The 12838-nt window shown below is 33.3% G+C and overlaps 1 protein-coding gene across 5 annotated transcripts in view; it reads left to right on the forward strand.

Annotated features, from left to right (window-relative positions):
• The window catches only part of BRWD3 (bromodomain and WD repeat domain containing 3), a 123328-nt gene that overhangs the window by 32784 nt on the left and 77706 nt on the right, over positions 1-12838 (forward strand). For all 5 annotated transcript variants that reach the window (XM_022580822.2, XM_022580824.2, XM_022580825.2 and 2 more), the window contains one exon: positions 12151-12311. In XM_022580822.2, coding sequence (XP_022436530.1) covers positions 12151-12311 — 161 coding nt within the window. The remainder of the gene's footprint in view (positions 1-12150; positions 12312-12838) is intronic.

A 12838-nucleotide genomic window follows, 5' to 3' on the forward strand; every position in this document is an offset into this window, starting at 1 on the left:
TTAGAAGTTTTATGGTATCAGATCTCTGGCACATTTTGAGTTAATTTTTGTGAGTGGTGTAAGATAGGGGTCCAATTTCATTTTTTTGCCTGTGTTTATCTAGTTTTCTCAGCACCATTTGTTGAAGAGACTATCCTTTCCCCATTGAGTGTTCTTGGTTCCCTTGACTCTGTTTTTGAATATTAGTTGACCATACATGGAAGGTTATTTCTGGACTCTCAATATGTTCCATTGGTCTGTGGGTCTGTGTTTATACCAATACCATACTGCTTTAATTACTATAGCTTTGTAGTATACTTTGAAATCAGAAAGTGTGGTATATCTGGCTTTGTTCTTTCTCAGGATTGCTTTGGCTATTCTGGGTTTTTTTTGTGGTTCCATACAAATTTTAGGATTGCTTTTTCTGTTTCTTTGAATTATGCCATTGGAATTGTTTTTTCTGAATTTTGAATTTTATTTTGAATTATGCCATTGGAATTTTCATAGGGATTGTGTTGAATCTACAGATAGATATGGGTGGCATGGACATTTTAACAATCTTTGCATCCATGAACATGGGATTTCTTTCCATTTGTTTATATCTTCAATTTCTTTCAACAAAGTCTTGTAGTTATTTATTTATTTATTTTTGTACAAATCTTTTACTTCCTTGGTTAAATTTACTCCTAGGTATTTTATTGTTTTTGATGCTATTGTGAATGGATAGTTTTGTTTTCAGATGTTTTATTATTAGTGTATAGAAATGCAACTCATATCTTTATGTTGATTTTATATCCTGCAACTTTACTGAATGTGTTGATTCCTTATAACATATTTTACTTGAGTCTTTGGGATTTTCTATATATAAAATCATATCATCTGCTAATAACAACAATTATACTTCTTCCTTCTCGATTTTGATGTCTTGTAGTTCTTTGTCTTACCTAATTGCTCTATCTAGGACTTTTAGTACTAAACTGAATGAGAGTGGTGAGAGTGGGCATCCTTGTCTTGTTCCTGGTCTTAGAGGAAAAGCTTTCAATTTTTCACCATTGAATATAATGTTAGCTATGGGTTTGTTGCATATGGCCTTTATTATGTTGGTATGCTCTTTCTGTACCCAATATGTTGAAAGTTTTTATCATGAAAGGATGTTGTATTTTGTCAAATGTTTTTTCTTCATCTATTGAAATGATTATATGATTTCTATGCTTCATTCTTTTAATGTTATATATTATATTTATTGATTTGTGTATGTTGAACCATCCTTGCATCCTAGGGATAAATTCCACTTAGTCACTTTCTTTTTTTAATTAATTTGTTTTATTTTTGGCTCTGTTGGGTCTTTGTTGCTGCATGCGGGCTTTCCTTTCTTTAGTTGTGGGGAGCGGGGGCTGCTCTTTGTTGCCGTGCATGGGCTTCTCATTGTGGTGGCTTCTCTTGTTTTGGAGCACAGACCCTAGGCACTCAGGCTGCAGTAGTTGCGGCATGTGGGCTCAGTAGCTGTCGCTTGCAGGCTCTAGAGTGTAGGCTCAGTAGTTGTGGCGCACAGGCTTAGCTGCTCCGCAACATGTGGGATCTTCCCGGACCAGGGCTCAAACCCGTGTCCCCTTTCTTGGCAGGCGGATTCTTAACCACTGCGCCACCAGGGAAGCCCTGATCATTTTCTATGATTCTTTGAGTGTGTTCTTGAATTCCGCTTGCTAATATTTTGTTGAGAATTTTTTACATCTATGTTCATCAGGGATATTGATCTGTAGTTTTCTTTTCCTGTAGTGCTCTTATCTGCCTTTGGTATCAGAGTAATCCTGGCCTCATAGAATGAGTTTGGAAGTGTTCCCTTCTCTATAGTTTGAAAGAATTTGTTAAGGACTGGCATTAATTCTTGAAATTTTTGGTGGAATTTCCCTGTGAAACCACCTGTCCTGGGGTTTTCTGTGTTGGGAGGTGTTTGATTACTGATTTAGTCTCTTTACTTGTTATTGATCTGTTCAGATTTTCTATTTATTCCTGCATCAGTGTTTGTAGTTTATGTGTTTCTGGGAATTTATCCATTTCTTCTAGGTTATCTATTTGTTGGCATATAATTGTTCATAGTAGTTTCTTATGAACCTATGTATTTCTGCAGTATCAGTTATAATGTCTCTCATTTCTAATATTATTTTCTTCACTTGTTTTTTCTTAGCCTAGCTAAAGTTGTCAATTTTGTTTATCTTTTTGAAGAACCACCTCCTAGTTTTGTTGAACCTTTCTATTGTTTTTCTGGTCTCTATTTCATTTATTTTCACTCTGATCTCTATTATTTCCTTCCTTCTGCTAACTTGGGGCTTACTTTGTTCTTCTCTCTAGTTTCTTGAAGTGATGTTGTTTATTTCCAGTCTTTCTAATACATGAATTTATCACTATAAACTTTCCTCAGAACTGCTTTTGCAGCATCTCATAGGATTTGATATGTTGTGTTTCCATTTTCATTTGTTTACAGATAGTTTTTTTGTGTCCTTTTTGATTTTATCTTTTACCATTGGCTGTTCAGAAGTGTGTTGGTTAGTTTCCACATATTTGTAGACTTTCCAGGTTTCCTCTTGTTGTTGATTTGTAGTTTCATACAATTATGGTCAGAAAAGATAGTTGGAATGATTTCAGTCTTAAATTTGCTAAGACTTGTTTTGTGTCCTATCATATGATCTATTTAGGAAAATGTTTCATGTTCACTTGAGAAGAATGTTTCTTCTGCTGCTATTGGATGGAATGTTCTATATATCTGTTAAGTCTATTTGATCTAAAGTATGTTCAATTCCAACCTTTCCTTATTGATTTTCTGTCTGGGTGATCTATCCATTGCTGACAGGGGGCTATTAAAGTCCTCTAGTATTGTTGTTTTGTTGTCTGTTTCTCCCTTCAGACCTGTTAGTATTTGCTTAATATATTTAGGTGCTCCTATGTTGGCTGCACATATATTTACAATTGTTATACTTTCTTGATGTAATGACTCCTTTTATCATTATATAATGACAGTCTTTGTCTTTGTTATCATTTTTGGCTTGAAGGTCTTACTTTGCCTGATAAATATGTCTATCCCCACTTTCTTTTGGTTTCCACTTGCCAGTAGCATCTTCTTCCATCCCTTTAATTTGAGCCTATATGTCTTTAGAGCTGAACCGAGTTTCCTGTAAATGGCATGTAGCTGGGTCTTGTTTTTTTACCCATCCAACCACTCTATGCCATTTGATTGGTGAATTCAACCATTTACATTTAGAGTGATTATTGATATGTAAGGCCTTACAACTGCCATTTTATTGTTTGCCTTGTGGTTGTTTTATGTCTCCATTGTTTCTGCCTGCCTTGTAAATTGTTGGTTTTCCATGGTGGAATGCTCTGTCTCTCCTATTTTTAGTTTCATGAATCTATTCCAGATTTTTGCTTTGTGGTTACCATGAGGTTTACATAAAACATCTTATAGATAAAAAAAAAAGTCCATTTTATGCTGATAGCAACTTATCTTCATTCACCTTTAAAGATTTCCACCCCTTTTCTCCTCCACTTTTCTTTCTTTCTTTTTCTTTCTTTCTTTTTTTTTTTTGGTCGTGCCATGCAGCATGTGGAATCTTAGTTCCCCAACCAGAGATTGAACCCATGGCCCCTCCAGTGGAAGCACAGTCTTAACCACTGGACCACCAGGGAAGTCCTTCTCCTCCACTTTTCTATTTTCAATTTCACTATTTGCCTCTTTTTATGCTGTGTATTCATTATCAAATTATAGTGGTTATAGTTATTTTTAATAGTCTTTCCCTTTAACCTGTATCTAAAGTTAAGTGATTAACATACCATTCTAATATGGAATTACAGTTTTCTAATTCTGTCCATTTTTCTCCTTTACCAGAGTATTTCATATGTCATCATCTCACTTTTTAGTTCTTTCATTTCAGTTGGAGAACTCCTTTTAGTGTTTCTTTACAAAGCAAGTCTAGTGGCGCTGAACTCCCGCAGCTTTCGTTTGGCTGAGGAAACCTTTATTTCTCCTTCACTTTTGAAGTATAACTTTGCCGTATAAAGTATTCTTGGCTGGCAACTTTTATCTTTCAATAATTGGAATATGTCAGTCCACACTCTCCTGGCCTATAGAATTTCTGCTGAGAAATCTGCTGATAGGCTAATGGGGTTTCCTTTGTAGGTTACTTTCTCTTTTCCTGTTGCTGGCTTTAATATTCTTTATCATTGATTTCTGAAATTTTCATTATAACGTGTCTTACAGAACATCTTTTTGCATTGTGGTAATAAGGTTTTCTATTAGCTTCATGTACTTATATGTCCAAGTCCTTTCCCATGATTCGGATGTTCTCAGCTATTATTGTCCAATTAGTTGTTCATCAGAGGGGAGAGAAGAAAAGAAAAACTCAACTATTATGATGCTGACATCATTCCCCTAATGCACTTTAAATTTGGATTCTGCTACTGATAGCTGTGTCTTAGCAAGAAATCATGTGGAGTATGAAATTCTATAATACTCATTTTAATTCAACATTTTCTTTATTAAGTATATAAAATATAAAACCTTAGATTTAGTATAAAATAACAAATATTTTATACTTTATTACAACTTTCCCTAATTTTAAACTTATTTACTACTTTACAGTTTTTGTCCTCTGCCTGTTATATAATTGTTTCAGTATGTTTTAGCTTAGGCTTTCTAATCATTTTTTGGTCTAATAATGTTCTATCTTTCATGTATGAAGATAATAGAAGGAAATGTGCTTTGAGGTATTTTTCACAGAATTTATGCACTTACAATGATCCTTCTATTTATTTTTGCTTACCAACCTAGGTGTGTTGATGTGATTGACTGAATTTAGGAGAACAAACTGTGTGGTCTTGAACTATTGCAGGAATAAGCTGATGTACTAATACAGTTTTTTTGGTACAACAACCCTGTAATAAGTCCTCAGTTTGGATTTAATGTTGTTAAGTGTCCTTGTTATTGATCCTTCTATTTTTTTTTAAGTTTTTTATATCACCATTTAATATTTGAGGGTCTAGTACTAACCTTTGAAGTCAAGAGAATAAATAGTATATCTTGTGCCACACTCAACAAATGTTCTAAAATAGACACACTTTTTTCTAACACTAGAATTTTATAGGTTATTGATAGATTTTACTTTTTTCCTATAAAATGGTGGGATGGATAACTAATGGAGAGGACAGTGAAAAAACGAGCAACATAAGAAAAGAAGCACATCCTTATAATTCAGGATGCCAAAAAGTGAGGAAGGCAAAGCTATTATTGAAGACTAGATGAAAAAAGTCAGTCTGGTTCTAACCTTATTAATTTGGGACACAGTGTTCCATATTGTAATTTTGAAACAAATAGAATTTGATTACATAAAATGGTGCATTAATATCCAACATATACTAGAATATTATACACTTCAAATTATAATATTTTTCTGTTCCTTTTTTCAAAGACCATTCAGTATTATTAATTTCTAAAGGTAATTAAATAGCATTTAAAATATTAATAGAAAAAATAGATTTCAGGAGAATCTTTATGTGCATTTTATTCAGTTTTAATTAATTCTTTAATATGTTCTTCATAAAATTTGAGTCTTCTTGTGGGATAACTGTGACCTTGTATTCTCTCCCTTTTACTGTTCATTACCACTTCTAATTTATGTGGAGAAAGCACAGGAAATTAAGCCAAAATAAGTTAATTTTACTGTTTGTTACTCGCACTAGTAAAATTACCCATAAGAAAAATAATATGATGAAGTATAGCAGGTATAACATAGGGAAAAGATCCATAAAGGAGGAAGTGACCAGTAATTCATGATAGAAAACATACAGGGTAGGCAGAATATTTACAAATATTAGATATAACGCAACAAAGTGAACTAGAAAATTTAACATAAAGACATTCAAAACTTGTAATGGTATTAGTACTTAAAATGTGATGAGTGGTGATATTTGGTCCTAAACAAACGTATCTAATAGGAAGGTAAGGAGTAGCAGTGCATGTTAAATGTATTTACAAATCCATAGGCCAAAATGTGGCTGTGCTATGAAAAACAGTGTGTAGAGATTGAGTGAGAAATTTATATTGGATTATATTACAGACTGGACAGTATGGATGATGCTTTCCTAATGGAGAGGTAAAAAAGCAGGATATCTATATCAAACTAATAATGAATGTCCTTTTATTCCTCCCCACTCCAATTTAGTTATTATGTTGAGCCATTTAAAATTACTACTTCTATTTGTAGAAAATGGTTGAATATCAACAATTTCATATGGTTCAATCCATATAAGAATACCCCCAAAACACCTTTAATGTTCCAATTAGCATATGGGGAAGGAACCTATAGATTTATTAAAAAGGAATAGATAGAATAAATTTATAACTAAAATGTAAGTGCTGGGGATAATTATATTTTGCTTTAGTCTTCTCTATCAAAGAGGAAGTTCTCTAAACTGTAAAGGATAGAGCTAGCATGGTTAAAAGAAAAGAAAACCCAAGATGCATGAGTACCTAGCTGCTTTAAGAGTCCCAAATGAATTAAGTCACAGTATACTAAACCAGTTTTCACTGGCAGGTATACTTTGTGAAATCAGAGTAGACAAGAGAAATGGAAATGACCAATGGACAAGTATACAATAAGGGAACAAAGAACAGATCTTTAAATTATTGATCGGTGAACTTAGCTTTAACCCCAGGAAAGTTTTAGACAGGCTTATTTAATAAGTGGTTTGTGTACTTTTAGAAAAGAAGGAGGTGATCACTAGAACCTTAAATACATTTACTAGAAAAGAATGTTAAACTAACTTTAATCTGACTATTAGATAGCATAAGGCAGCTGTTTTAGAAAACTAATGTAGTCTTTGCAATCTTAAATTGCATTTATAGAGGCATAGCTGGAAATAATCCCCTGTACTCTGTGCTTATCAGACCACTGGGGATATTTTGCTCAGTTGTTTTTTTTTTTTTTTGGCCATACCACGCGGCATGTGGGATCTTAGTTCCCTGACCAGGGATTGAACCCGCACCCCCTGCATTGTACGTGTGGAATCTTAACCACTGGACCATCAGGGAAGTCCTTGTATTGTTTTAAGAGGCTCAGACATTGATGAACTAGAGACTTACCTTACCAGAAAAAAGCAACCACAGTAGTGTTTATGGTGAAATAATGCTTTTTTCTATAGGGAATGATAGGAAAGAAAGGTGTTTGTAAATTATGGCTGTGAGTAATATAGAGGAGACCTCACATGTTGAGAGAAGACTTAAGGCACAAATGATAGCTATCTTTAAATATTTCATGGGTTACCATATAAAAAAGGGATTTGACTTTTTTTTTAAGTGTAGCTCTCAAGGGCTAAACCTGTGATTCTCTGGAACTTGGAGGGAAAGAAATTGAGCTCAGTGAAAGGTAGAGTCTCTGCAAAATTAGAGCAGCTCAACATATAAATCATTCATTTTTGAGAAATAATCTTCTCTTTACTAGAAGTGTATAGGCGGAGGCTGAATGGCCATCTACAAGATACATTATAGAAAGGATAATTTTGTGGGGAGGGAAGCTGGACTAGAATTGGTAGTTCCCAAATTTGGCACAGCATCAGCATCACTTGCAGAACTTATTAGAAAAACACATTTTGAGAGATATATATTTATGCAGATCACTTCATTAAAGTATCTTATTCATTCCTGCAATTGAGTAAACGATGAAAGCTTTTTGCCCAGTGGAATAATGTAAATTCCACAAGGATGGGAATCTTGTTTGACTTGTTTATAAGTTGTATTCTAGTATCTGTCACAGTGCTTTAGCTCATAGTAGGTTGTCAACAAATACCTTTTAAAGAGAGAAAGCAATTATTCCATTTGTAGCTGTTTATTAATCTCTGTGACTTAAAAAGTTTATAAAATACACTGAATAAGTCTTATCTTGTTATTACTTGAATCTTTAAGCATTTTGGTCTCTTGTTGGGTTAGTTCATATATCATGTTTTAGAGAACAGTTTGGAAACTTATCCTACAAAGATTTAAAGAAAAACACTTAGGAGACATAGTGGATTCTGAATGTAATATTTCGTATTTAAATACATTTTATATGTATGTATATTTGACTAGTTTATCTACTAATTGAATTTGTCAGCATTGCTAAATACAAAGAAATTATTGTGACATCAAAGATGTTTTTCTCAAAAGTTCTTAATGTATTTCAAGACAAGGTTGGCATGTTCACATCAGTACTCAAGAGAAAATGCTCTGTAGCTGATTGTTCGAAACTGACTATTACCGTATCAGCTCCCCAGATAGAAAGGTGTCATAATTAAGGTGTACTATTTTTCAAGGTTGCCAGATCCTTAACAACAGTGGATGGAGAAGCAGGCATTTTGTTCTGACTAAAATTATGTTGATTGATTGCCCCGTTCTAACCAGTGTTTTGAGGGTTGTATTGTCATTTCACTTTTGTAACTTTGAGAGCTACATTCCTTAGTAAATTGAAGCTGAGATAACGTTTACTCTTTATAGTGTTTTTGAAATACTTAAATAAGTAATCAAGGTAATTAATTATATATACTAAAACTTATTACATACCTTTGAAATACAGTAGATTTTAGAAGGCTTAATATTGAGATTGCAATAATGAATAGTGGATATATTGGCATAGGATTGTGGGATTTTTTAAAAAATTTATTTGTAGTTGTTTCTCATTAATACTTCATTCTACTTTGTTAGGGTGAAAGTTTAAATTGCTCATCTCTAATCTTGCATTCTGCTTATAATAGAAGAAAAAAACAATGCATTCAAATAGTACATTTGATAGATATTTATTTTTTAATTTTTTTAAAAATGGGTATATATTTTATTTTATTTATTTATTTATTTGCTGTGTTGGGTCTTTGTTGCTGCATGCAGGCTTTCTCTAGTTGTGGCGAGCAGGGGCTACTCTTCGTTGTGGTGCACGGGCTCAGTAGTTGTGGCTCGCAGGCTCTAGAGCACAGGCTCAGTAGTTTTGGTGCATGGGCTTAGTTGCTCCATGGCATGTGGGATCTTCCCCGACCAGGGATCAAACCCATGTCCCCTGCATTGGCAGGTGGATTCTTAACCACTGCACCACCAGGGAAGTCCCTTATTTTATTTTTGACTGTTTTATTTTTATTTATTTATTTTTTTATTGACGTATAGTTGATTTACAATATTAGTTTCAGGTGTATAACTGATTCAAAAAATTTTATAGATTATACTCCATTTATAGTTATTATAAAATATTGGCTATGTTTCCCTTTGCTGTACAATATATCCTCATAGCTTATTTATTTTATACATTGTAGTTTGTACCTCTTAATCCCCTATCCCTAACTTGCCCCTTCCCCCTTTCCTTTCCCTATTGGTAACCACTAGATTGGTTACCAATGGTCTATTCATATTTTCTATTTCTTCCTGGTTTAGTTTGAGGAGATTGTACATTTCTAGGAATTTGTCAATTTCTTCTACATTGTCCAAATTATTGGCATATAGCTTTTCATAGTAATCTTGATAGAGACATTTAAATACAACACAGTCATAATTGTGTGTGTGTGTCCCTTTATTTTATTACTACTTTTGAGGAAAGGAATAAGGACTCTAAGCATCCCTCTCCCCCGAAGGAGCTATATAATATTTATGCTAGAAGAGTGAGATCTACTTTCTAGTAAAATACTCAAGGATTGGTCAAAAGTGAACTCTTTTTAATTGTATTTTTAAAGTCAGTTATCAGCCATTACAAATTTCAGAAAATGTTCTTGATAAAGGATTCTTTAGAGATGTAAGAAAAGCAAAAAGCATCAGTACTGAAAAAGAGTGGCTAAATGGAGAATACATGCAAAAGAGTGTTGACAGAACTCCTTATTGTATATAGAGCCTAAGACCTGTTGACATTACCAAATGACTGAGAAAAATGTATAAATATTATCATCTCAGGTGCTATATGAATAAACAAAAATCGCTGAGATAGGAAAGAAGGAATATTTGATGATCCTGCTGTTGAATATGCGATATACCATATATAGGAAGTTTTTGAATAGCTGTTAGTGGACTAGAGAACCTAATAGAAAACTTGTGTTTAAGATAAAAATGTATTATTAGAAGAGTGTTAAGTGAAACTTTAAAAAATCTATACTTTTATCACAAAGCAGTTGTTTTCATTTTTCTTTCTAGTCTTTATACATATATGTATGTGTTTTTTGTATAATTTAAATCATAATCTACTTACAAGTTCATATTTTATATTTTTTGCTTTGTAGTTCCTAAATTGTTCCACATTGATGGAGTTTTCATATTTTAATTATTAATTTTTACAGAATAGTCCATCATATATTCTGTAATTCTGATTCTTTCTCTATCTCTGCTTTTCTGATATTTTTCTTCATATTGATGGTGTTTTTTGTTTTTAAACTTCAAACTGGTTTTCAACCAGGGACAGTTTTTCCCCAGGAGATGTTTGGCAATGTCTGGGGATATTTTTGCTTGTCACAAGTTGTTGGTGGTAGGGTGTAAATAGCATCTGGTGGGTAGAGGCCAGGTATGCTGCTAAACATTCTACAAGACAGACCCCCACAACAAAGAATCCTCAGTCCCAAATTTCCAAAGGCCAATAGTTCCAAGGTTGAGAAATCCTTCCTTAAAAGTAACACACCTTTTCCTCTATATATTTACAGAATATGAATGTAAAAAAAGCAAAGCAGAAGTAATGGTTGATTGTTTCAAGGAGCTCAGAGCAGTAAGAAATGTTTGACTGGAGAGGGAAGATTGCTAAAGTCTAAAAGTTATGGTGCCTGCTCTTCCCATCTTAGAGTTGTGGCCATTTCTAGAGGTTGACATGGGAAGCAACTGCCAAAAAGGAAACCTCTTACCTAGTACTGATACTTATGGATTTTCCACTATTATTTATTCAGCATCTCAACATAAATACTAAGATTTCTAATGTGTTCTTATGATTTGCATTCAAAGTTGGATTTTTCTATTCATCATTCAATTTTTGTCATTTTATCAGTTTGAGATGGCCAGTGGATTGACCGTTGCCTGAAAAAGACTTCATTGCTCTTAAGATTGAGATGTTGAAATGTTTCTTATTTTTGATTGTGGCATGCTTCTAATTGTACTAATCTAGCTACAACTCAATTCTTGACTTAATTTTGCCTTGTTTCAACATAAAGCTATTATTATTTATACTATATTATTATGAAGTATGGTAAAATTTTGCCTTGCCTCAAGGTCACTTTAACTTTTAAGACTTCTATGTTTTGATTAAAATATAATATGTTGGATGCTGAATACTTTCAGTGTATAAGGGAAGACTGGTGGAATGTCACAGAGGAAGTAGGTGCTTGTATATCCTTATAGGGAACAAGATCTTCGTTTTAGGGAAGTGAGTAGAATCCAGGTGGTATTTGGAGGAGAATTTTGCAGATTTATGCTTTATTCTGGCTGCTTTTTAAGAAAATTAGAACACAAAATAAACAAAAAAGGAGACAGGATCTAAGATGACCTTATAAGAGATGAATTCTCAAAAGTTCATTGATTAGAGGGAGAGTCTATAGTTTCTGAAACCAAAAAGGGGGGGAACCTATAGACAAGTCTAGAAAGGATTGTTTGTTACTGAAAATCTGTGTGGTGTTATAGCTTCCTTCCTCTTTTTACTGTATAAATCTCTTGTATTACTCTTGAATTTTTAGGCGCAGCTGTTTACAGGGTGGATGGGTGTGAGAAGGTAGGACAGGAGTTCATAAAATTTCCTATATACATTTTAAGATGTATTATAGTTAACCAAATACTGTTTTTATTCTAAAATTCTTTCATGTTATGGTAAGATTTACCTATATATATTTAAAGTTACAGTGTCTTTGACTGAAGTATACCAAGAAAGGCAAAATGGGATTGTACTTGGGAAACCATAGTAAGGTAAACAGAAAATCAGACTTCTGGGATTTGAAAGAAGAGTACTCTTAGTGCTTTGTGGTAGTGAACTTGAGTTCATAAAATCATGAAATGTGTGATGGAATTTAGACTTCTCACAGCGTAGAATTGCTATGGTGTGTGTACCCTGTTTTGTTTCATCATAATACTGATGATTTAACTTCATGTTAAATGTAGTTTTCACTTTTAGGTTTTAAGAAGTGAATCCCCTGTTTTCTGTTTTTCAGTGAATATCACCTCTGCCAGGCAATTAACCGGATGTAGTCGCTTCAGCCATATTTTCCCTTCATCTGCTTACCAGCACATTAAGATGCATAAGAGAATTCTGGGGCACTTGTCATCTGTCTACTGTGTAGCATTTGACCGAAGTGGGAGAAGAATTTTTACAGTGAGTTTAAAATTAATGATACTATGGCATATTAGAGATTTACAACAATGGAAGCTAGGCTTCATGGCATTGAATTATGCTTTGTAAGCAGTTCTTCCTTTTTAGACACATGCATGCAAGAAAAGATGAGTGGAAATTGAAAATCTTTTCTCTTTCTATATAAGTAAATGGATGAACTATAATGACCTCTATATTTGGGAAATCTAATTAAAAAAAAATAAATCTTCAGGAGGCCTTATAGTCTAGAGGTGGTTAATTTATGTGAAACAAGTTTATCTACTCAATTGGTTTCATTCCCTTTTAGCAAACATTTATTAAAATGCATTTTCTATTGGTGCCAGTTCTGCTTAATTAATGATTACATCATCCTTATAGTTGAATAGGTGAACTACATGTTTAGTAATGAAGATTACAGTTATTGTATATATCTCTCTTTGAATTCAATAGTAATTATTTTTGAAATTGGATTGTTAATAACCAGATCATATTGTGTGCTTTAGAGTACAAAATTGTAGCACACTAATATT

This window comes from Delphinapterus leucas, chromosome X, assembly GCF_059928025.1.
Source record: "Delphinapterus leucas isolate spDelLeu-1000000601 "Yukka" chromosome X, BTC_Dleu_Yukka2, whole genome shotgun sequence".
Classification (NCBI taxonomy): domain Eukaryota; kingdom Metazoa; phylum Chordata; class Mammalia; order Artiodactyla; family Monodontidae; genus Delphinapterus; species Delphinapterus leucas.